Source organism: Maylandia zebra, linkage group LG11 (genome assembly GCF_041146795.1).
Source record: "Maylandia zebra isolate NMK-2024a linkage group LG11, Mzebra_GT3a, whole genome shotgun sequence".
Classification (NCBI taxonomy): Eukaryota; Metazoa; Chordata; class Actinopteri; order Cichliformes; family Cichlidae; genus Maylandia; species Maylandia zebra.
In genome coordinates this window covers 36,199,356-36,224,565 of record NC_135177.1, presented here as the reverse complement: position 1 = coordinate 36,224,565, position 25,210 = coordinate 36,199,356, and the positions used below count along the sequence as shown (strand labels likewise).

Below are 25,210 nucleotides of genomic sequence, written 5' to 3'. Positions count from 1 at the left end.
GAACACAAACAGGGGTTTTTTTGTGATATAATCTTTCCTTCTCTTATAAGTGGGGAGGTGAGCATGGGGCTGCAGTACTTCTTATTGGAAAACTTACTCTTCACACCAGGGAGATGTGTCTACATTTTCTGAGCAATATCTTCTCTTTATGGTAGCATGACTTCACTGCAGCTCAGGAGGGAAACAAGACGACCATCTGCTGCACGATGCAAATTGTGGAAGTCTCATCTAAGCTGCAGGTGGACTTTTGAATACATTAGTGTTCATGTGGGCACCTATGCAGCAATTTCAAAACACTTAAAAAAAAAAGAGGCCTGTGCCCCAAATCCATCACTCAACACTAACATCTGCCACCAAAATGAGACAAGAGCTTGTTAACATAATGGCCCTTAATCTGCTACAGGTTCATAATATATGTGAAAGGTTAATATCCCATAACTGTCTGTTTGCACTTCAAATGCAATCAGGTGGGAGTCTGACAGGAAGTTTAAAAAACTGCTGCACACTGCAATCCCAAACCAAATGAAATAATTGAAGAGCTCAATCACCTACAACGCCGAGCTACTGCTAGAAATATACTTTTAATGTTAACTTTACTTGTGAAAGAAAAATAGGAGAGAGAAAGGGAGGCTTAGAGACAGTAGAGTCCAAAAATACACTTTTATGACTGGTAGGTGCTTCCCTGTTGGTGAAGTAACGGTGAATTATTTATCTTCTCCACAGGCACAAAAAGGCCAGTTTTACTTTCTGCTTTTTCTAAATGAATCTTTTTCAGTGGGTTTCCTTAAGTGTAAACAGCCAAGGAAAAGCAATTTTTCACATGAGGAGTTTATTAGTTTATTAGTCATGATACACACCTACATCTACTGTGAAATGAAACCAAATGACAACAACAGACACACAATTTCAGGCTGAGCCAGCTGTTTACAACGAGACACGTGCTTTGCTTGATTTTTTTTTTTTAAGAAAATACATATTTTTAAAAAAGGAACCAGTGCTCGCCAAGTACAACATAACTGCTGTTAATAATAAAACCTTATTTTCAAAATATGAGGATTAATTGATCTCATATGTCCTACTCTCAGGGAATGTTTGATATTTATCACAGGAATAAAGATTAAAAGTTGCAGTTATTTATGGAACTCTGTGTGTAGTTTCAGTTATTGTTGGATTTACACCATCGTGGGCGCTGAAACGTGTGGAGTGTAGGGTGTGCAGTGATGAACTTCAGCCTGTCCTATGACTACAGGCTAAAAATGGCCTTCATATGTTCATATAGTCAGGTTGTCTAAATATTCACAAGATCAGTGGAAAAAAAATCTAAACAAAATAATGGCTTCAGTACAACGTGGGACTGAATGAAACATACTCAAACACACAAACAGGAGTTTTATTTCTAGGAGATTTTGTGATTTTCCTTTAATAGCGCTTAAAAACACAAATTTACTAGACTCTATTTCTAATGTTGTGTAGTAAGTTGTTCTAAATCGTGGGCACCTATTACCCAATAAGAATATTTTTGTAATCAAATTACATGCAAATAGTGTGAAGTCTGGCTGTTAACCATTTAAAGCCGCTGGGACTAAAATCACAGAGGCTAGTTGTATTTGACAAATATATATATTCAGTCACATCTCTGCTCTGTCGAGGTGATGCTAAGCCTCGCGCGCTTCAGACAGTGTGTTGATGCTTTGACTTCTTATGAATCTAATAAAGCTTTTTTGTTTTTCCTTCTAAGCAGGACGTGTTGGTTTCATGAGAAGTGACTTTACTGCTTTCAGTGTTGAGAGTGACTTCACTTCCCAATTTAGAGTGTGAAAGAGAGAGAGAGAGAGAGAGAGAGAGAGAGAGCGGGTGAGAGAGAGGGGGGGGGGGAGAAAAAAACTTGCCATCCGGTTTATGGTCTGTGAGCAAAAATTGTAACTGCAATGGTTTGCGCCATAGAGCCAATGCAGCCGTGCACGATTTGAAGTGAGGTTAGGAGCTAAATTAACTGAAACAATCACAAAACGACTAAATGACAAAGACCGCGAGGCTGCTGCTGCAATGGACTGTTCGATAAAGGTAGGTGTTTGCGCCGTTTTTTTAACGCCCGTGTTGAAGATGACAGGCGGCCACCCACACCGTGAGTCTGCTGAGTGAGAGAGTCAAGGCGGTGATGCGAGCTCCCCACTCTTTCCTTCTTGTACAAAATTTCCTCTTCCTTCCCGTTCGTGGTTGTATGTCGGCTCTATAATAACACAACTAACCACTACATCTTTACACTCAGATAAAAACACTAATTGGTGGCCGGTTATACGCGTAAAAGAGGATTTCCAAACGCACGCCTTTCGACTTTTTTCGTAATTTCGTCGAGCTCTTCCTGCATTATTCACGGACCCACAATTAACGACAAGCATAAGGCAAATTACTGACCACCGATCGCTTTCATAAACGCTTTTGTTTCTTTAACGAAGATGAAGTAGATGAAAGGGATGCTGGACTTTCTCGGTGCGCGTAAGGCAGGTGTCCTCGAAGGCGTCATGGATCGAATTGGAGCAGGAGGATCCATTTCCATCAGATGACTGGTATTTCACATTCCACACTATTACAGCTACAGCTGTTTATCGTCTCCTGAGGACCGTTAATTGTTTCGATGTCTTATCTTCTAAGAGAAGCTGAAATAAAGGCCTCTGTGTCAGAGAGAAAACGAACTTTTTACCGAAATTAGCGCCGACTGTTGCGCAACGAGGGGAAAATGCAATTATTTTAATCCGATTGTGCACTCAAGTGACCCAATTCACGCTCGGTTTCTATTAAATTGCGCCTGTATGCAACACTGGGCCTTTATATGCATGTATATAATTCTGTACTGTGATTTTTGCAGTATGCACGATCACAATTCTTAATTTCGACGCTATTTTAATATTGACATTTTTAATTAGTTCAAAATTAATTACTATAACGAATTCCTTTAAAATTTCATTACGGCTGCAAAACCTTTTTTGCAAGAAAAAGCGTTCCTCGGATGCAGGAAGTCATTATTCGCTGATTTCTCGGGTTGTTTCTAACATGCATTTGTATGTGCAGCTGTTTTTAGGCGCTAAACATGACCGAGATACGTGGTTTCTCGTTATGAAAAGGACAGCAATTAAAGGGCTAGTACAAAAAAGGGGCAAAATGAAGCCATACTAAAAGTAAACCTTAAATTATTATTAACATCCTTTATGACGAGTTTTTTTTTTTTTTTTTTATTCTTTTTAGTTTGTAGTTTCAGTGTCGGGAGACTCTTTGGGATTCTTTGTTATTTTTATATAATTATCCAGATGCTTATTCTCTTGTACTCTGTAGCTGTCGATTGTGTTTGAGGTTATTTTAAGAATAATTTATAGCAGCAAACGGGAGCACTTGTCAGGTGTCGTTATCTGAACGCAGCAGGCTTCCTGTCTCAAACCTCAGACTTTCCGCACACATTTCCGCTCCCTGGACCAGAAAAAAAAGTCAAAAAGGCAACAAAGGCTCTGAAAGACAGAAACAAAGTGGACAGAGTGAGGCGTTGCGTTGTCGTAGCCGCGCTGCCCGCTCCCTCGCTGACAGGGAGCTGGAGCAGAGAGGCCTGGCCCCGAGTTTGCGGCCTGCAGAGGCCTGCGTGCTGTCAGGATCCGAGCTGTGAAAACCGCACCGTTGTTTGTGCAGCACAAAGCGCAGCTGCTCGAGCCTTTGCAAAATCAGCTCAACTTTTACTTCTCCTTTCTGCCACTTGTTGCTTCAGACATGGCGAGGACAAAGGGCTGTGCCTTTGCACAACGTGATCTCTGGTCTTTTACTGCAGCAGACACCTCATGCGTGGGCTGCACTTAAACACAAATGTAGGTGTTTTTTTTATTATTATTTAAATTAAACTTAAATAACCCGAAATCAGACTCTTATGTAAGCAGGAGCTCAGTTAAGCTTTAAGACTTTTAGTCTCTATAAATAAAAACACCGAGGGGGGGAAAGAGGAACTCAGAAATCACCAAAATACAATGTTTCTCATTAAAATACCAGCGTTTGAGATGGATATGTGGAAGTCCTGTTTGCGCTGCACTATTATTTATTCAAATATCAATCCAGGTTATTTGTCAGGCTGCATGCAGCATATTTTACTGAAGGCAAGATAATGCAGGCATCAACATATATCACCCAATCCGCTTCTTCAGCCCAAGATAAGCCTTGAGGGGCGTCATAAACGACTAAATATAAAACAGATTTTAATCATGTAACTGCTTCTTGCAAGTTGTTAACCACATCCTTTGTTCCAGCTTAGGGTTAGTGGCTTACCAACCTTTTTGGCCTTTAACCCCTTCATACAGTGTATTGTTTTATTAAATATTGCGTAGAGGTAGAGTTATGGAACATTTATGCAGTGAGCCAGATAAAAGACATATCTTTAAAATAAAATTGTTACACAAATATTTTCTAGTTGTCTTGCTAACCATTTGGCAACCTGCTGGAAACTACGAATTAAATGAACAACAGTAAATTCATCTAAAAGGGCTACTTTTTGTTTTTAGTGCACCTAGATTCCAAACTGGGGAACTGACAGTTTTCCCTCCCCTTTAAAAAGTAGAACCAATGACCTTCTACCTCTATGGTTAGGGGATGTGGTGATTTTGTTATGCTGTGTTGCAAGCATGTTTTGGGTCAAATGATCCCCTCAGTGGTAAAGAGCCACTGTAAATCTATATAAAGTTGTTTATGAAATATTTTTCTCCTATTTAAGGATAACACTGCTTATCCAGGGAGTGAGGGTGAAAGGTGAATGGTTTGAAGAGAATGAAAATGATGTGAATCATAATTGTTTCAGAGTAACCAAATCTCAGCCCACCTTAACAGTTTTGTTAGACCGCAGTCTTCCCTAATATTGCCACACAACAAATACAGAAATAATTGGAAAACCGGTGTTTCATCCTTCCACTAAATGCTTCAGACTGCAGAATCATTTCATTTAGGTTAGTCTGGCTCACTAAGACCTTTTATGTTGGTTTCCTTTAATTTGTTACCCGTTTGTAGCATTTTAAGGCTTACACAGGAATTTCTACAATTTTTGTTTGTTTGTTTATAGATCAAATTATTAACCAGGACATATTCATTAGATTGTAGGATACCTAAATGGTAGTTTTTGGTTGCAGCCCTGGTTACAGGTGAACTTTAGCAGTACAAATACATGTAGAATAGTACATGCAGCAGGATATATTTAAGGGGAAATTTCCTTTAAATGAAAAGGTCTTGGCAGTAAAAACTAAGAGTCTTTGAACACCAACACCCTTCGTGTGTGATTCATAACAGACTACTACCTAACGTTATCTGATTCAGGCTCTGTTGCAATGGCCTTCTCGTGTGCTACTGAAAAATGACTTTTGCAGGTAGAGTTATTAAAGTGAGTCTTGGAATATAAGGCATTTGGATTCATGGTTAAATGTGGATAAACTATGAATCTTATACAAATTTATACAAAGATGAATAAAGATCCCCATCTCGACAGGCCTCCTGTGAGCACGCTTTTAGTTGCTGGCTTGGGCAAGACTGCACTGATGCAACCTGCAAAGCTGCTGACAGCCATGTCAAAAGTTTCCATGCAGGACTTCGTGTTTGTGCGCTCACTCAAAGTGGAAAGTGCGTGCTATCAAAGTGAGCAGCAGCGGCGTAAATTTTAGGACATCGAGGCACAAGGCGGCCTCAGTTTCAAGAAGGTCATGTTTTTAAAAGCAGTTTTGTGTCACTGAGCAACAGCCTGAAACGCTCTCAACAGGAAGTCAGTTGTGGCATCGGCGGTCAGGCCGCAGTTTGGTATATTTGTATCAGTGAGCAGAGGAGATGAAGAGAGAGGGAAAGAGCAGAAAGAAACAGATAAAGAAAGAGCGGGAGTGTGCATGAGCTTTTCACTGAGCTCACTGTGCCAAAGAGCAAACGTTTGGATGAGAAACTGCAAGTGACGATAATATCAGCTTGAATTTTGAGCTCTAAATAAAATTAAAAAACTAAACAAAGCAACAAAAAAAGATACAATCTTCAGCTACGGCTCACAACTGCCTACTATCACGCATTCTCGTGAGAATTTGCTGTCAGCAGCGAGTTTTATCCCGCCTTCAGTTGACTGTTTCACTTCTGCACAGAGTAAAGGCCCCGGAGTGTGAGAAGACAAACTGACAACACGAGGACAACAGAAGTAAAAGAAAGCAAAGAGATGGAGAACAAAGCACAACATGCAGTCCTGCTAACCACTTCTCAAACATACAACACACACACACACAGAGCCCTACATTTACAGCATTACATGCGTCAGACTCTGTTGCTGGTCTTTCATATGCGGAAGTATTCCTGTAAACAAAGTGTGAATAAGGTTTTGGTTCGGCTACATTAAGCGTGACAAGAAAAAAAACTGCAAACTCGAAATAAAAACAATATTAGATGGTAGTTTACAAAAGTGTCAGCGTTCATGTTGCATTATGGGTATTGTAGGCAGTTTTTTTTAAAATGACAGATATTCATCTGAAGTAACCATCTGCATGAATTTTGATCAAACAGCAGCCTGAAGCTGAGAGTCCCAAGTTAAAATCTCCAACTTTACAGCACAAATAAACATGTTTACAGTAGAAAGAAAAAACGCACCCCTGAATCGTATTTGTGTGTTCACAGTGACTATACTTGGCGGAGGGGGTTCTCATCTGTGTAGATTTTTATCACGTGGCATTATGAGGCCATCCTACTTTGTTGGTGACTGTAGTCACTGGCTTCATCTCCAGTAATATGAGTCAGAGAAATAGACCCGGCAGTTGTATATTTGGTGTTGGTGCTTTCTGAAGAATTTTCTAAATCAGTTATCTGATATACTGACACCTGCTTTGTAGCCATTTGTAATATAGGACCATCCAAGAAGTCTGGATGGTCCTATAGTGCAGCTTCTCACCTCATTAGTTAATTAGTTTAGAGGAGGCGAGTATTAGCATTGAATTTGGGCACATTAACACTAGTCAGCAGGTGTCTGTGTTTTTATGTAACACTGCCATCCGTCATCCAAATATGGCCACTTTTGGCTCAAATGTTTCCAACGACTCACATTTTGAAACCTAAATCTGAGGCTTCAACAAAGCAAGGAGTCCACAAACCAGTAGGTGCTGACATCCATCTTTTACATACAGTCTATGATTTTGACAGTAGTGCAGTGTTCAATATTTTTCGTAACAATTGTGTCTTTAAAATCTTGAGCAACTTTTTTGTGTAATCGTGGGTTGGAGTGAAATGAAAACGTAACCTTCTTCTAGAAAAAGGGCGTATCCATTACACAGCAGCAAACGCTCCACGCAGCAGAAGCAGTAGCTGACTTCTGTAGGAGTTTGTCTGCAGCATGAAGGAAATGCCGAATTGTGTGCCATGCATTAAGATGTGGTTCACAGTGCTCAGGCAACAATTGAGCTAAAAACAAACAAACAAACAAAACAACACACACACGCACAAATGAAAAACAATGTGATGGCGGCACTTCAATCAAGGCTCATACTCTTCTTTCCGTCCACCCCTCTCCTCTCCTGACCACAGGCCTTTAAGGGTTGTTTTCCAGCTTTAAAATGACCCACATTTTTACACTATGCACCCCCTCCTCCACCATTTCCTCTCCCTTGGCCTGTGCCAAAAGGTTCCTGTGCACATGGCGGCCTGGTTTCCTGTAGGCCACTGAAAAAGCACGGCACTGACGTACAAGGCCCAAAGACAATGCTCAGCTCCTCTAAACAAACATGCACTTGCACCCACTTAGATGGCCGTGGTCGCATCACACATGCACGCACTTAATTTGAGCAGCAGACAGAACAACGGGTCCGGTCTCTGGCCTCCTGAGTACGTGGGATGAAAGTGCCATCTTCGAGCGGTTTTGAGGCCACATTTTGGGCACTGAGCACAGGAAGACGGACTTAAATCTCAATTAGACTCCACCTTGAGCTAACACCCCTCCCCCTCCCTGCAACCCCGATCCTAACGGCAAAATAAAACTGTGGTTAAGGTTACTGATGTTCTTTATGATTAGACAGCCTCCTGGCTGCTTTCACAGTTCATTTCGCTCCTCATTGTAGTGGTTTCATAACCTCCTGTAGCTTTTTACGTTAAACATGCATTTAAAGTTTTAAACAGTCACAGGGGAATTCTTTATCGTGCAGAGAAGAGTTGAATCCTTCAAACTCAGCCCAGGGCCCAAATCTGGCCTCTTACAAAGGGAATTTCAGCCAGACAGTTGAAGTTCAGGAAAACTGCAATATGTTTGATTGACAGATTTTCATGTGCTTCTGTTTTCAAAAATATGCTCCATTATATCGACATGATTACCTTTTTTTAGGGCTTTCTAAAAATACTTTTTCTTGAAATTTGTCATTCAAGTTCTCGTCTTGAGGCCTTCAAGAAATACATGAAAACACAATCAGGGATTATTTTGCTTTTACAAAATCAAAGGAAAATAATCTGCAATGTTATCAAAATTAACAAATTAAACACTTTTAAACATAAATAAAACAATGACAATCTAGACAACACACCACAACATAAACATACATTTTGCAACATAAACAAAAAAACAAAAACAAAAAAAGATTTTCAACATTTTAAAGTTGACAGTTTTCCTGGTTTCTTGTGTAATTACTTCCATTCCTGCACAGTTCATCAAAAATAGTTCATCTGACTGAATTCAACCTTCCAACCAGACAGTTATGTTTCAACGCGGATTCGTCTATTTTGTGCCACTTAGCATTTCTTTATCGGATCCTAAAAACCCATCATTTTGTTTTTGGTTTTTTGGGTCAGAATTTTGCACATCTTTTAATTATATAAAGACCAAATCCCATGTTAGCAACTATTTTAAGTGAAGTATCGGTAACAAATCTACAATAATACCCAGGAACCCAGACTCCCAAACTGGGTTTAGAAGCAGTTAATTTATTTAAAAAAAAAAAAAATTAGATCGTTTATTTTACAAAATGGATTGAACCAAATATAATGGTAAATGTCTAAAACACATTCAGAAGCAGTTTATCGGTGTAGCCACTGAGTGCAACTCTAAAAGTGTGTAATGCAGTCGTGAATTTAACTGAGTTTGAATAAAAGTGAACAAAAACAAACTGATTACACGTTTCATCCACAAGAAATCAAATTAAATATTAAAACGAGACTTCACAACGTATTCAGCCCATATTAACTGACATCGGCATTAATTTGTTGCTTTGTGATGTTTGCTGATTCTCAACCATCGAACTTCTGTTGGAAGCCATTTTTCCCTTTGTTGAGCAAGTTTCCAAAAATAGAAATGTGCTTCCTCGCAGCAGGTATCTGATCTGATATATATGTTTCCTCTCTGCCATTGTTGTCCAAAAACTATTAAGAACCCTTGACTGGGGGACTAGTTTGTTTTGACTCAGTCACACATACATCATCCTGTTGCTCACTAACGTGCATTAATCCACTGGCGAAAATAGTCGCCAACAAATTCATTACTTCCTGCTGTTTGAGTAACATTTCGTAAACAATGAAATTAATTCGTATTCAGTGAAGATCACTTAACCTTCTTCTTAAACTCTATATTTGTGACACAGATTTAACACTTCATGGCAGCATGAATTAATATACTTGAAATACGCGATATTATTTCCTGATTCCAAATCCTGGATGTGATTAATTCAATCTGGTTTCATACAAGCAGAAAACATTTTAGCATTAAAGCTTCAATGCTGCTGCTACAATCAGCTCCTGCTCGTTTCGGTGGATAAAAATAAGTGTTTTGAAAAAGCAGTTTCCACAGGTTGTGACCCGGCAGACACTGACCCGCGGTTCTGTTGAACAGGAAGCGCTGTCCGTGGTGAGTGAGGATCAGCCCATATTCGAGCCAACCTACCCCGCAGCCCCGGCCATGCACATGAAGACCGAGATGACGTCGCCCGGCGGGTTCAGCCAGACAAACAAGCAGAGCCCCGAGCCCACTGAGCCGGAGTGGGTGGGGCCAGGAGCACCAAGTGCTGGGAAGAGAGAACAACACGTCAATGGCACCAGGTGAGTCACGGCACGCCGAGGCCACAGGAGAGCGCGGGTTCCCGTATTATCTGACTCGAGTCCACGTTGGTATGTCGGGTTTTCCACATACTAAAAATATTTGTTTATCGTTCACTTCCCAGATTCCCGCCTCTGATTGTGATCACGGCTTTGTTCATTTCCCCCCCACCATCGCTACAAAGCGTGGGCTGGCTGTGATGGAAATTTGGGTCCCTATGTTCAATATTTTAATTTCCTGCATTATTGTGGTCCACCTGAACACGCTGCTCACTTTATACTGCGCTGCGTTTACACTCCGCAGCTACGTAATAAAACATGAAACACACAAAAAACATTAAGCATATACTTTCCAAAACTTTTGGCTTCTGAGATATCAATGTTGTGAGCACCTCACAGATTCATTTGAAAACACAGACGTAAAATACAAATCAGTTGTTTGGTTTGTTTGTTTTTCTGTCCCCGCTTCTTCAGTCAGAAACCGCTAAACTACTCAAACGTAGGCTGTTTATCAGCATCCACCTCCCACTGTGAGACATAAACACTATTAGACTGTTGCCGTTCTATTCATTTCAAATGTGACATCCATCACAGCTGGCATTTGAATGAATAAGTACTTCTACTTTTGCTACTTAGACTGAAAAAAGAAAAATCTTGTAGAACTTTTTAAAAGCATTTTTCCACATTTGCATAAGGCTCTGTGTAGATCTAATAAGATATCCTAACAAGGCTTGAACAGCTTTTTCATTTAGTAAAGTCAGTGTATTTTTTTTAAGTCTTTCTTTTCCTATTTGTTGCATGTTAAATCTAATTGACAGGGATTTATGTCCATTTTTAATAGAAATCCTTTAATTCAAATGGACTTTTTTAAAAAGTTAACTTATTGCAGCACAAGTAATCCCTTTGCACTGAAAGCTCAGACTACTCTAAATGCTTAGTTTTACAGATTTCTTTGGCTCAGTATGATGTCAGAAATCATTATTAAGGCACACAAGCTCAGGCTTTAAGCACAGAAGCCACGTCTTCTTTCTGTTCTTACCTTGTGTTTGTGATAGGCACCCAATCACACTGCAATCCCATTAATGGCGAGGTAGCTAACCAAAACTGATTGTTTCAGACCGCATGAAGCAAGTGGCTGCATGAAGCCTGACGTAGTGAGTCATTCTCAACAGGACCAGCAGGTTAACAGTGCTGATATGGAGATGGTTGCCAGTTTAGCAACCAACTTTCACAACTTTGACCATCTAATGTGACGGTAAATATTACCGCTTCAATAAAAGAACTGTATAAATACAGAACGTGCAAAACACTTCGGGTAAAGCTCAAAAGTTTTGCTCCTACCAAAACTACCAGATACAAGTGCCTGTATTGTGTTTACTGGGATTCTATGATCAGCAAGATTTCAGCTGGACTTTGAATTTGAAGTAAAATCCCAAGTCGGTGAAATATTCTGGAACCTCCTTCAACTCTGAAGCTTTTAAACAAAATAAATCAAACAAGAATAACATGAAAAATGACTTCAACAAGTTACATTCACAAATACAAATATGATTTTTAACCTTGACACATTTACATCTGCTTTCTATATTTAAGTGTAGTACACTCTGCTCATACCATTTCTGCACCGTTATTTAAGTAGGGCTTTTAATTCTAGATCAGCGCTACTGAGTGCAAGTATTTTCTAACAACTTCTATTTTTATGCAAAAACTGTCTATGTGGTGAAAACTGGGTTAAATTAGTGATGCACGCCACCTACTCCTGACAGGTCATTTCAGTGGAAATTGTTGCAGAGAAACAGTTTGACTAAATTTACCTCCTGTCATATACAGACTAGCAAAAACTCTGAGAGGAAATGTAGCTGACTGAAACTGCATCCAGTCTATTGTCACAGATTTTTCTCTCTTCATAATTTGACTGTGGAGAGTAATTGATATATTCCCGAGACATTTAGAAGACTGAAATTGCTCCTCAGATGCTGACTAAAGCCTCTCTTTTCCTTTTGTCGTAGTCGCGAGTCCCCAGTGGATTGCAGCGTCACCAAGCGTTCCAGACACATGAGCAATGAAGGGGCCTCGATGCAGTACCAGGCCTCCTCGTACACGGAGCCCCGCGTCAGCCCCCAGGCCACCACCCCACCCAGCAGTGCCACTGAGGAGAAGAGGGTCATCGTGCCAGCAGGTGAGCTGAGCCACTCACATGAGCTGGCGCTCAGCCGCCATGATGCATCACTGTCCCCATCACGAGACGGTTTCCCAACAGCCGGCACAGCCTGGGCTTGTGCAACATCAGTACTAACTGAATCAGAGACGGGCATGTGCGTGTAATTATTCGTCTCTTAAAAGAGCCCCAAGAGCCCCGGAGCACAACAGATAAACAATAGCAGGTTTCTAGCAGTTGTGGCACAAGGTGACATCAGGCTTTCAAAAAAAGTGTGAAGTCTAAAGTGCAAAATTAACGCTCAGGACTGTGATATTAACAAAAGAGAGAACAAGCAAGAACAGACCTGATGAGCAGGCTTCAACATTTTCAGTTTTAATCAGCTCGCTTCCTTTTTCAGGACTGTAATGAAAATACATAAATAACCAGCAGCTACGTCTGAAAACACAGTATTTAAATATTCTTTGAAATGAATTATTTTTTAAACTCAAAGCAAACCTAAGAAATCACATAAATATGTGTGCACCACATTAATACATCACAGGAATTTATCTCAAGGGATGCTTTAAATAATTAACTGAGCACTTCTGCCATAGAAGTTCATTTACTCTCACTTTATTTTACTTTTTATTTTAATGCAGAATTGCAACGAAGCAGGTATGTAATACACAGATTTCACTGTAATATACATCAGGAGATCACATGAAGATTATTATAATAGTGTAATGTAACTCAAACAGCTGGTAGTATTAGACTGCAAAGCTCCTATTTGCTGTGCTTTTATAGCAAGAAACTGTGTACAACATGGTTTTTATGGTATATTAATCAGCAGGAACATGCAGGCATATTTCAGCAGCTTTCATACCTGTTAGTAAATCTATATCGCTATAAAGCTAATAATAAATGTTTGTCCAACCAAACATCCAACGATTTAAAATCAACAAGCCACTGCTGCACTGCGGTAAGATTTTGTAAGGCAAAAGAAGTCCAATATCCAGAACTTGAAAGTTGCTTTTTATGATTTATTTATCCAGTTTGGCAAGCAATAAACAAAGATCCATTTTTGCTGCTTCCAGCTGCTTCTCCTGCTCTGGTAAAAAACCATAGGCCCACCCCAGTGCATGCTGGTCCTATACCAGTCCCTTTACTTGCAGAAAATGGCCCTACTGTTCTTCCTGGCTGACTTAACAAGATAAACAACAAAACAAAGCAAAAAATGAAACAAGTATTGACCTACAAATAAAACTTATAACGAAAAATATAAGTCAACCAACAACAAATTTCAAAATAATAAAAATAACGAATAAAAAGCTCCAACAATAAATAAACAAATATTTACTTCACATTCTTCTACAGCAACAGTATCTATCTTTAAAAAGTACACATTTGAAAGGTATTAAAAAAAATCTGAAATGAATGAGACTGATGTCGTAGCCACCGGCTGCTTTTCACATCTGTTGATCTTCTGAGAGTACAGAACAACACCAGCCCTAATATTTAATACACACAAGGCTGATACTCATCAGACGAATGTGAACATGACAAAACAGGAAGGATGTGTCGCTGCGACTAATTCAGTGTATCGTTTTTATAAGTCGTGGTGTCGATGCAAGTTTGTTTCAGCTGAGCGATGTGAAAAATGCACCGATCTCTCTGTTTGCAGAGGAAAAAAGTCGCCCATGCACAAACTGGATTAAACACGCCGATGTGTCATTTCTAGCTGAGTAGTTCAGTTTGCTGTCCCTTTTATCGCTGCTATGAATCACGGGTCCAGTCATCTAAATTCTTCCTCTGTCACAGCTTCCCTGATTTTGTCATCCCCAGAGACTCGTTAAACAGACAGCATGTTTCAGTGCACGTTTCAGCTGGCAGGTGAGGTGGATGATTTTAAAATTAATGTAAAAATCATCCGTGAGTCACCATCACAGAGTTATTCTGCCTTATAATACACGGATGTTGCATCACAGCAACACGTGTTGATCAGAACAATCAGGAGCTAAAGGGCAGGATAACGTCCGCTCAGAGCTGAAGCTGCCGTCCAACATCACAGCCAGTTCACAGCACACAGTCATTGTTTGCTGCTGGAAATGAGCTTCCTGAATCGGACCAGGTATATTTTAACAGATCAACACCAAGCCAAGCTGAAGCTGCCACTGACTTGAGCTTAAAAACATGTTAGGCTCTTAGCACACAGGATACAATTAAAGAGTACAATATTCAGCATTATATAAATGAACAAGAACATGTATTGGATCCCTCAAACAATAACAAAAAAGACAATGAAAATCTAAATGAGCAAAAAGAAATATTCAAGATGAAGTCTATCTCTGTGAGATGCATATTACTACAACACGATTAAAAAAAATACTTTTAAGGCTAGAATGAGTAAAAAAACAGTAGAGTTTAGAGTTTAGGAAATTTCATCATGCGGTGTATATATATCAGAAATATGTTCGTTATTACTTCTGCAGATTATATCAGTAAGGAAGCTGATTAAATATTGACTAATGACATATGGCAAAGGGGTGAGATTAAAAAAATATTTCTATGTCCGAACAAACGTGTAATCAGAGTTTACTCAAAAATGTTTTTTTTAACATGTATTGTATGTAGATTATGAAATATTGGACTCACACCAATGTTTCACCTTTACAATAATAATTTGACCAATAGCAGACCGGTACCATCAATACCAATGTTTCTCTCATTTATTCCCAGTTTGTGTGCAAATCGAATATTAAAATCTTTTTTCATTATTATAAGTTTCAAAGCCTTTCAGCGCTTCATAATAATTTAGAACACACAGCTGATGGGCCATTTTCAGTCCCACCAGCTGCCACTACAACACTAATGCATGTCAAAAATGTAAAACACTCCCACGTACATGAAATATGCTTAATGAACGTAAATATAGACGGCTTTGTCAAAGCCACTGTAATATTTCTAAAAAGCTGTTTTCAGCTCAGTATTATGGTCATTATTTACTCCCTGAATATTGAGCCCTTCAGGGAAATCAAGAGCGCAGATGGAGAAGCAGTTGAACAGTCAGAAGAAAAAAACAAAAAGAGAAAACACATGGCTGAAACCAAAGAACAGCTTATTTTAAATGTAATTTTCCTAATTATGCACGTACATATAACAGAAGTGTTGTCATAAATTTTAAGATGACTATTGATTTATTAAAAGAAAAAAGAAAAACAATCCCGGCCTCAAATTTCAGTTGACTTCACAGCCCTTTAAAGATCACCAGATACCCTCTGAATGGCTCCACTGGATGAACTTTTATGACTATAAATATAAGCAGGACCCATTTAAACGTGTTCTCTGGTTAGGGGTGTGTTATCTGTTTTGACAGTGTGGTTATTCCCACCCTACCACCTATTTTACAATCACTATCAGAATCACTAAGAAGTATCCGGTGTTAATCAGCACTTTCATGACCTCCAAAACAAACAGGTCGTATTTAGCTGTGTGCTGAGTGCTCTTTAGACCGTTGACTCTTTCATCCCCCCCAATGTGATGGTGTGAAGGATTACAGGCGAGCACTGCTGGTATTTAAAGATTCCTTCCTGACATTTTAGAAAACGTAATTTTCCTGACATCATAAAGGTAAAACTTCAATTTTGTAAAAATTAACATCTTAATCTTCACATCCAGGCTGCAGTGCTGAGTTAAAGAAAATCCAGGTTTTAAACTCGTGTGAAAGTCTTCACATCAAAGCTGAAGTTACTGCTTGAGCTAACCACTCCTGGAAGTGTTTTCACAGGAAATCAGTGACCAGATTAATCAGAGTAATTTATGGTAATTCCCCAGTAAGTAGCTTCTACAATTTCCTGTTTGAAAGTTTCTGATACACAAAAAGCAGAACAGCCTCACAAAGGATGTTCAACTCTTCAAAAAAATGCCAAACATGAGTGAAAGTCTGTGTAATAAATGACTAAGCGCCTCTCTTCAATTCCAGATCCTGAGGTGTGGACGCAGGACCACGTGCGCCAGTGGCTGGACTGGGCCATCAAGGAGTACGTCCTGGAGCAGGTGGATGTCATGCTTTTCCAAGCGCTTGATGGGAAAGCCCTGTGCAAGATGACCAAAGACGACATGATGCGGCTCACGTCGGCCTACAATGCAGACATCCTGCTCTCGCACCTCAATTACCTCCGGCAGAGTAAGGCTGGCTTCATGTGTGAGATCTTGCTCTGCAGCTGATAACATTGTTCACGTCTCGCAGATTTCAAAGGTTTTCAAGTGGCAAAAATGCATCGAACACGAGGATCTAACAGTTCCCCGACGCAGCTGCGTTAGTCTCGCTTCAGTCTCACTGAAGCATTTCCATTTTTGTCCGTGTAATGAAGATCTTCTGAAATTAAACACTCGGAAAAGAATTGCAGCAAAAACCATTTTTGAAAGTGTGCATTTGGATTTTTTAAATATTTTTCCTGAGGTTTGTTATCTCAGAATTGGATTTACTGATAAATAAACTCCACCCAGGTATCAGTGCAGTTAAGAGAAACGCAGATTCATTGGGGGCAAATAAAGAGTTCATGATGTTTTTTGTTTTGAGGAACATGATGTCACTTCAGGCTCTCGTTTGTTGTTCTGTTAACCAAATTTGTGGTCTTCACTGAGCGTTGTGGCCACTGTTCCTCTTTGCAAAAGCAGGTTTCCTGTGTTTCGCATAACACACGTACGTCACCATGAGTTTGGATCCGTACTACATTACATAATTTACCAAGTGTTTGTGACTGAAGCAGCAGCAGTTTGACGAGTGCAAATCACTGCAGTCATCGTGTCTGAGCTGGTTCGACAAGAGGTGGACAAATGAACAGCAGCATCCAGTGTTGCACTGAGGGTGGGCTGTGAGGAAGACAATGTGGGTGCTTAGTAGCCTTGAGGTTAGGGAAGCAGACATTTTGAATTAACAAAAATCAAAGTAAAGGTTGCAGGAAAAGGTTTGAGGTTTTAAATGTTCGAAAGCCGATTTAAAAAAGATTAAAAAGTAGTGAAACAAAAACAGCCGTGGCGATTAATTTACTGCAGAAAATGATGCAGTGTTTGTAAAAGTATTTCTTTCAGTATCACAGGAAATGGTCCTCTCAGATCCTTCCAGAACTTTTCTGGTGAATTGGCACCTCAGTCTTTGATAGATCCTCATTTCTTTAAATAAAGCCTGAGTTTTCACCTTCAAGTTATCCTACTGGTTCACGAGGCATTCACAGTCCATTCTTTTCAACTGGCTGGACAAAAAAGTCGAGTCTGTTGAAGCAACAGGAAAAACAAAGCACCCCCACCCCACAGTTATAACGTTATGCTTCTGACACACAGGACAGGCACTACTCTTTCTACTCTGCTGTGCTTGTTTAAAAGAATATAACATTGATTTTTATTTCATTCTTGAATCTTTTTTCCCCAGGTAGTCCAACGTTCTCCTACCCAACAACTCCCACCAACAACACACCACCACAACAACAGCCGCCCAGACAGGTGAAAACAGGTGAGATCAACCTCTGGCACATTTCACCCATTTTCAGGACAACACATTCTCCTAATCAGCTTCTTTGTGTGATGAGGTCCCAAATATTTTAATACCTAACATGAGGGATTTTGTGTTGTTGCTTAGTGAAAAATCATAATTAGCAACACTAACATCAAAGTTGTTCAGTTATCCACCGATTCCACATATACTAAAAGGTGCCCTTCACCTCAGAATTGAATATAAATATATATATTTTAATGTATTCATTTTGCTTTCGACTGTCTGCATCCATCACCCAAAAGTTGTGCACAGCTAGCTAACTTCAGTTCAGTTCAAAGAGGCAGTGTTGGTAATATTTACCTTCCGTCACGAGCACGAGGCCTAGTGTCAGATACACACTTCCTTCTGCACTGCGATACAGTTAGCGGGTGTAGTTTGATAGAAACAAATAGTTCCTACATGAAACCACTCACAACAAGGTTTGTGGAGGTTTTCAGTAACCTGGTCACGATTTCTGGTAAGACACACGGCTGCTTAGGTTCTCAGATGTATTTTTTGTTTTTGCCGCTTTCAGCACCACAAAGTTACTGTGAATTAGTTGCATTACGTACAAGGAAAGGATGACATTTCTTGGGGTCATGCAAGGTTCATTTTGGGGTGAACTGTAATTAAACTCAGTTATACCGTCATCGTCCAGATGAAGCTGATTAGCTGACTTGTGTTAAATTAATAAATAAATTCTAATTTGAGGTTTCGGTTTACTGGGACTGTTATTTACCAAGTGTTGCATTAAAACCAAATCTGAAGGGAGGTGCATTTTTATTTTATGCATTGTTTCTATAAAAGTACATTTCCATTTAATACAGGATGTTAGGGTTCTGAAAAATAGAACAGTTCATAATATTGTGGTCATTCTTCAAAATGAGGTCGCGATAACAACTGTGCAGGACTGAAATGTATAAAACGCTTGGCTGTTAGACTGTCACGAGTCACTGCACTTTCTGCAGCAAAACCATCACAATCATCAGAACTGATACTGAAATGATAAAAACAAACCAGTTTTTAATTAAAATGCAGTGGATGTTTACTCGAGTATTGTAGTTAAAGTAAATTATGGGCACCTCAAAATAATTTGATTTTAGGGTATTTTTATGTGTTTAGTCTTAAATTTCAGAGGGAAACAATACGTTCCTTTCTCCTGCACTGCATTTTTCTAGCGGGCACGCTCTGTTTTGCGTAACTATTTTTAAATCCGGTAGCTCTGCAACCACGTCAGCTAGCGCAATAATTTTTTTTTTTTTTTTTTTTTGCATATGAAACCAGAGGAGTTGTACTTACATCTTATGCCATCAGCTTGTCCTCGGTCACAGTTTCCTTCCACATATAGCTTTGAAAAAACTGCATAAAAGCACTTGCAGCAACAAAAACATAATATTCCAGAAACAGGCTTTGCCGATCCGATCAGCTGTTCGTAACACTTCCTAAATTGGAATAGATGTCAGCGCAAACTTTTGCATGTCCGCCATGAACTGCCCGAAACAGGAAGTGACGTCATTTTCGCGGAAATGTAGTTTTTTTTTACCATCAGGGCCTCATGAGCCCATACTGGTGTTTTTAAAAGTTTTCTTTGACTTTCTAACTTTCTGTGTCGTTTCTGGGATGCTTAGAAGTCATATTGCACTGCTGGAAATAGTTTATTTTGATGCATATGCAGCTTTTTTGCTAATTTGCACTATAATATTTATTTTCGTTTTTCCTGCAATATATAAAAATTGGTGTATTTCAGAAATAAAACTATGAAGACACTCAAAATAAATTTCCTGTGGTGGGAAACTATTTTGTGCAACTTTTTTCTATTTACAGTTTTGAGGGATAAGCCTCTTAAATTTCTCTAACTAGAAATATATGTTAAAAAACAAAAACCATTTAATTTTTTTGTAGTTTATTGCACTTTTTTGCAATTTATGTAATTACTATGCACTTAATGCAGACATATTATTAAGATTTGGGCTATAATGGTTGCATTGATGTATAGCAACTTGAAATGCTCCCAAAAATGGCTCCACAACATGTAAAAATATAATATAAGCTCTGGCGGGCTTGGTTCTATGGTAGGTCTTAAAGGGTTAAAGGTTGCTGATCACACAAACATAAAAACACACACACACACACACACACACACACACACACACACACACACACACACAAAAAAAAAAAAAAAAAAAACAGCTACAGTAAATGAAACCATTGTGAGACATCAGGATTTCCAACCTTTTCTTGTTTCAGGTTTATGTGAACAGCAGTCTTTCCTCTAAACCTCACTGCAGACTCTTATTTAGATCATGTCCTGAACTCTGAGGTTACATTTTCTAATAATACAAACAGCATAACTGTCTTTCATTTCTTTCATGCTTACTACCAAACTACTTACCTAAAAGATTTATAATTAAAAAAAAAATTAGAGTAGTTCAAACTAGGCTTTCTACCATGACCAGTAAACTGTACTTGGTGTACTCTGTAACTGTTGAGCATGAGCACTATTATGGACAGCCTCTCCGTTGCTACTTTAAGCATTCATAGCAGATACTGTGGTATGATTTTATTTGGAGCATTGGAGGATTCAAAATTAACCCATTGGGCTTTTTTTGTTTCATACTTTAATTGCTGTACTATATTCAAGTAGCTTAGTATGATCACTATTCAAAATAATCTATATGCATCTATATCCGCCCCCTTAATCCTCCATCTGAAAGAAGACATTGTAGCAGTTTCTCCTTTAAGACAACTTATGATTGGCTGCTGCTCATAAACAGTATCTGAGCTGGGTGGGGCTTTGTATTCACGGGTAGAGATGTCTGATACCATACAGAACCAAGAGTTAAATTAAAAATATATATTTTAGATGTGTCCTTGATCCAACACAGCTGATTTAAATGGCTAAATTTCCTCCTCAACATGTCTTGAAGTTCTCCAGAGGCCTGGTAATGAACTAATCATCTGATCCAGGTGTGTTGACTCAGGGCGATGTCTAAAACCTGCAGGACACCGGCCCTTGAGGCCTGAAGTTCCCCACCCCTGGATTACATGATGGTGGGGCAATGTCTTAGAGATGTTTCACACCTTGGCCCCGGTGACAGTAACTTTTTTTCTACACCTTGGCTCATGTGACAACAAATGATTAATAACTGATCAGTGACCCAGAGGTGAAACATCTTCACAAACATTTGAGATGGCTTCCTGTACAGCTGGTGTAGGAGGGAGTAGCTTGTAATAAGTACTGATGTGTCTCAGCATTGATAAAGTGTTTCTGTAAGAGGTGGATCAGGACACATTAGCATCTACACTCAGTTACTGGACATTCAACTTGTAGTACTCACTGCACAACTGTGCAGTAGTTCATGTTTGCCACAGTTTGCTATTAGTCATAGTCTGTGTTTCAGGTTGCTTGATGCAACTGGTGGTTTTTTCCATTTTTTCATTTCCATCACCCACAGCCCCTCTCTGTGGGGGCCGGGTTCTGGTGGGGGTCTCTTCCTTTGACTTGTGTCGCCTACGATCATCTGATTATTGAGGTTCTCGCCTTGAGTTCAGAGTTATTATAGTTTTGTGTTGTTTCATCAATTTCCATTTCATTTGACTACAAAGCCTTGAGGTGACTGTTGTTGTGATTTGGCACTATATAAATAAAACTGAAATGAACTGAACAGACTTAAGTCTAGCTTGAAGAGGAGGTTTGCTCATTTTAGTTTGAGTTTTTATTATTATTGTGTGGAGGGCATATGTCAGGGTCAGCACAGGTCTTACAATAAAAACACAGTTGACTTACATTTTGTAGACATCCAAGACAAACTGTGATTAAATTTGACTTAAGTACGAAGTAATAAAACGTCCTCTATATTTTTGTTTCATTCGTTAGTTTTCCAAGTTCACAAAATTGTTTCAGTTGTATTTTCCAAGTCTATTTTTTTGTTGAGTAAAATATTTTGGGGGGGGGTTTTACATCTAGTTTTAGAGTTTAGTTTTAGTTAACTAAAATTAACCTTGCTTGAGAGAACCATTGTTGTGAATTGGTGCCATATTACCCAAACCCTGAATGAAATCAAAGCTTATGAGCGCAGGGTTTTAACAGAGGCCTGAACTACCAGAACATTTAAGGATTTAAAAATGATGTGCCGAGTTTCAGAACCATGTTGCCCAGTGCCAAAGTCTGAAAGGCTCCTTGGCACAACATTGGACTCGTTGGTTTTGGGGCCAAACTCAACAGCCAGTTTCAAACAGGAAACAGCTGCACCGACAAAGGAAATGAGGGGGTATGGCTTCGGCTCCTGGGACAAAATTCACAATCTTGTGGCAACAAGGGTGGTCTGAACAAAAGAATGCTCTCCCAAGAAACTACGGGTCATCTCAAGACCTCCAAAGCCTTATCATTGTGGTCTCGGTTTACTAAACTTCCTTCCTACTATAGCTCACTCGTCTTAATGTCCACTTCAAAGATTTTAATGCTCGTCAGTGTCTGGTCTCATCCTCATTGTGTTTGTGTTCATACAGAGAACAGTTTTGATGAAATCAGCCGCAGGAACAGCTGGCCGACAAACACCATGACTACAGTGCCTAAAGGTATGAAAAAAAAAGACGATATGAAACCGATAATAAGGATGAACTTTTCATGCAAGAACACCCAATGGTTTTGCATTTTCTCTGGCTTTAACACAGCAGAAAAATCAAACAATTTCACACATTATACACAAGTTTTATTTATTTTTTTTAGGTTCTTCAATGGAGCACCAGCACAGTTCACGAGTTACAGAGCCTGCTCCAAGGATTGGGCAAGGTACGAAGACCACATGTATGTTTAGGCAGATCCTGCTTTACTGCTAACATTTTCTTCTTCTTTTTTGGCTCTAACTCATTGCACCCCTCACTGTAGGAAGTATGGGAAAATGAGGAGTCACACAAAATGATATGCAAATGACATCGGTGCCTTTTTAAATGTTTGTTTTCAGTCTATCGAGTCAACGAGCTTCATCTAACAATTATTTCCTTCTTAGTTAACTCACCACAAGCACAATATGGGACAATGCTGTTAGTTTTAATTAAACTGATGCACAAACCTAAACTTTGATTGTAAAGAAAGACAAAGCTTGTGGCCTGAAAGGTCACAGGATCACCAAAGAAACTGCTGAAACACAAATCTGACTGCAATCATTTAACAGTTGGAGACGATCAGATATTGGTTGTGGCTAAAGTGGTGAACTGATCACACATCCCTTATCCCTTAGGCATTATATTAGTTTGACAGGTTTCATTGTGCTCACGTTAGAACATTTGAACTAACCTCCTCAAAAGACCACATTCAAAGCTCTGATTGGTCGAGCGTTTCTTCAATCTCAGCTTGAATTATGCTTATGTGTGCAAGAAAATGTGTTTTAACTCATTTCAGGGCATTTAAATCTTGGAGCATTAATATTAAAGTGACAATGTGTAAAAGTAATATTCCTTTTCTTCTTTACAGACCCATACCAGACATTAGGACCCATTAGCAGTCGGCTAGCCAACCCAGGTAAGAATCTGAACCATCATCAAGATAAATAGACAAGGACGATACAAATGAGGCCTTTACACTGTCTGCTTTGGCATCATGAGAAGCAAGCAAGCAAGCAAGGGCTGGCACACATGCACTTACTTTCCAAAGTGGAGTAAACACCAAGCAACAGCTGTTGTGTCATCACGCTTTACGCTATGACAAAATCCGGCTTCCCTCTCACCAGAATGACTGTTTGCCCTGCTGTTTCCTCACAGAAGGCCAAGCCCTCAACTCATCCAAGAACCGAACAGGCAAACAAAGTGCATACAAGCTCCCTGACCCCAGCGCTCACAGGCCTGTGGGTAGGTTTCTGCCCTGATGTCTATCACTTCAACCAAGCCACACAGTGAAAAGGTCACATTTGCTGAGAAAACAAATAAAGCATATTCTGACTTTTGTTTGGAACTCGTTACACTCAGAAAACCTGACGAGCTATCCAAGAGCAAATGGATCCATGATGAGGCATTTAATCCTATGAGGCTGAAGTAGCCAAGTTACCCTAACTCTGTATTCATTCATTCACTTATCCTGGAAACTAAAAGTGTTTTGACTTTTTTCCTGTCAAGACTTGAGAACTCATTTAGAAATTGGAGAAAAAAAAAAAAACCTTTATCTTTACACAAATTTAAATGCTAATTTTAAAGCCGACCTGTTTACATTTTTAAACACTGATGATTGTATTCCTTGAAAATAAATAAATATAGGCACAAACCGTTTCCTTTCTTGTTTTGAGCATGCAGTCACTGTTAAATCAGAACTCTGTGCCTTAACTCTCCTGCGTTTATCCTCCCAGGCTCAGGGCAGATCCAGCTGTGGCAGTTCCTTCTGGAGCTTCTGTCTGACAGCAACAATGCCAGCATCATTACCTGGGAGGGTACCAACGGCGAGTTCAAGATGACCGACCCGGACGAAGTGGCCAAACGCTGGGGTGAGCGCAAGAGCAAGCCAAACATGAACTACGACAAGCTGAGCCGCGCCCTGCGCTACTACTACGACAAGAACATCATGACTAAGGTGCACGGCAAGCGCTACGCCTACAAATTTGACTTCCAAGGCATCTCGCAGGCACACCAGAACCACTCAGGAGATGGTGGGATTGTTAAGTACCAGAATGAGATGTCTTATGTCCAGACCTACCACAGCCACCAGCCCAAAATGAACTTCATGGGTGGCCATCCTGCACCTATGCCCGTCTCCCCTGGAAACTTTTTCGGCCCACCGTCACCATACTGGAACTCACCCAACAGCCCCATCTATCCTGGGTCAGCCATGACCAGACATCCTGCCACTCACTCCCACCTGAGCTCGTACTACTGAGCATGATGCCAACTGCACAGAAAAACAAACAAAACAGGAGAGGAACCCAAGTGCACCAAAGCACGCTCCGTCTCACCTGCCACCGAGCTGAACTCTGTTGAAAGAAGGCGAAATGACGCCATCATTCAAATTTTAAAGGCATTATTAAGTTGTCTTTGTTACGTTCCGTCTCAAAAACAAAAAAAAAAAACAAAAAACAAAAAAACCACGGACAAACATGAGGGTATATTAACCCTGGTATTGTATGCTTCCAGGAGTTTTATAAATAAACTCATAATATACTATATTAATGGTTATTCAGTTACGAATTTTTTCACACATCTGTAAAATACTTTGTTTGATATTGACTGTTGTAAAGACAGACGTCATAGTAGCATAACAGATCTGCAACTGTTCTTTTCACTTCACAGGTCAAAACAGTTATCCCTGACTTTTTGTAAAAGGGAAATTGTACAGAATTAACATGTAGCAATAAAACAAATGCTTGATGTAAAGCTAATAAATAACGCCTGTATGAGGAAAGAAAAAGATCTGATTTTATGTTTACAGTTAAAAACAAAAACAGCAACAACAACAACAACAACCACCCAATCCACTCGGAGGAAAGTTGACCAAAGAAGGTCCCATACTGCAG

General features: G+C 39.6%; 1 protein-coding gene across 3 annotated transcripts; it reads left to right on the top strand.

Moving 5' to 3' along the window:
- The first annotated feature begins 1,907 nt into the window (after positions 1–1,907).
- Positions 1,908–25,104, top strand: fli1rs (Fli-1 proto-oncogene, ETS transcription factor-related sequence). Of its 3 annotated transcripts, none has more exons than XM_014412729.3 (10): positions 1,908–2,064; positions 9,842–10,047; positions 12,054–12,223; positions 16,164–16,367; positions 17,613–17,693; positions 22,224–22,292; positions 22,444–22,506; positions 23,188–23,235; positions 23,475–23,561; positions 24,053–25,104. In XM_014412729.3, exons 1-10 carry the CDS (start codon positions 2,047–2,049, stop codon positions 24,574–24,576), a joined length of 1,470 nt encoding a protein of 489 aa, XP_014268215.2. In that variant the 5' UTR covers positions 1,908–2,046; the 3' UTR covers positions 24,577–25,104. The 3 variants fall into 3 exon arrangements, with proteins under 3 accessions (XP_014268215.2, XP_014268217.2, XP_014268216.2); XM_014412730.4 differs by lacking the exon at positions 1,908–2,064 and adding an exon at positions 2,206–2,567; XM_014412731.3 differs by lacking the exon at positions 23,475–23,561.
- The last annotated feature ends 106 nt before the right edge of the window (positions 25,105–25,210 follow it).

Bases quoted from the DNA above. Each gene is read 5' to 3' on its own strand.
- fli1rs (XM_014412729.3), top strand. The intron at 22,293-22,443 runs GTATGAAAAAAA...TATTTTTTTTAG, and splicing joins CATGACTACAGTGCCTAAAG to GTTCTTCAATGGAGCACCAG. The intron at 23,236-23,474 runs GTAAGAATCTGA...GTTTCCTCACAG, and splicing joins CAGTCGGCTAGCCAACCCAG to AAGGCCAAGCCCTCAACTCA.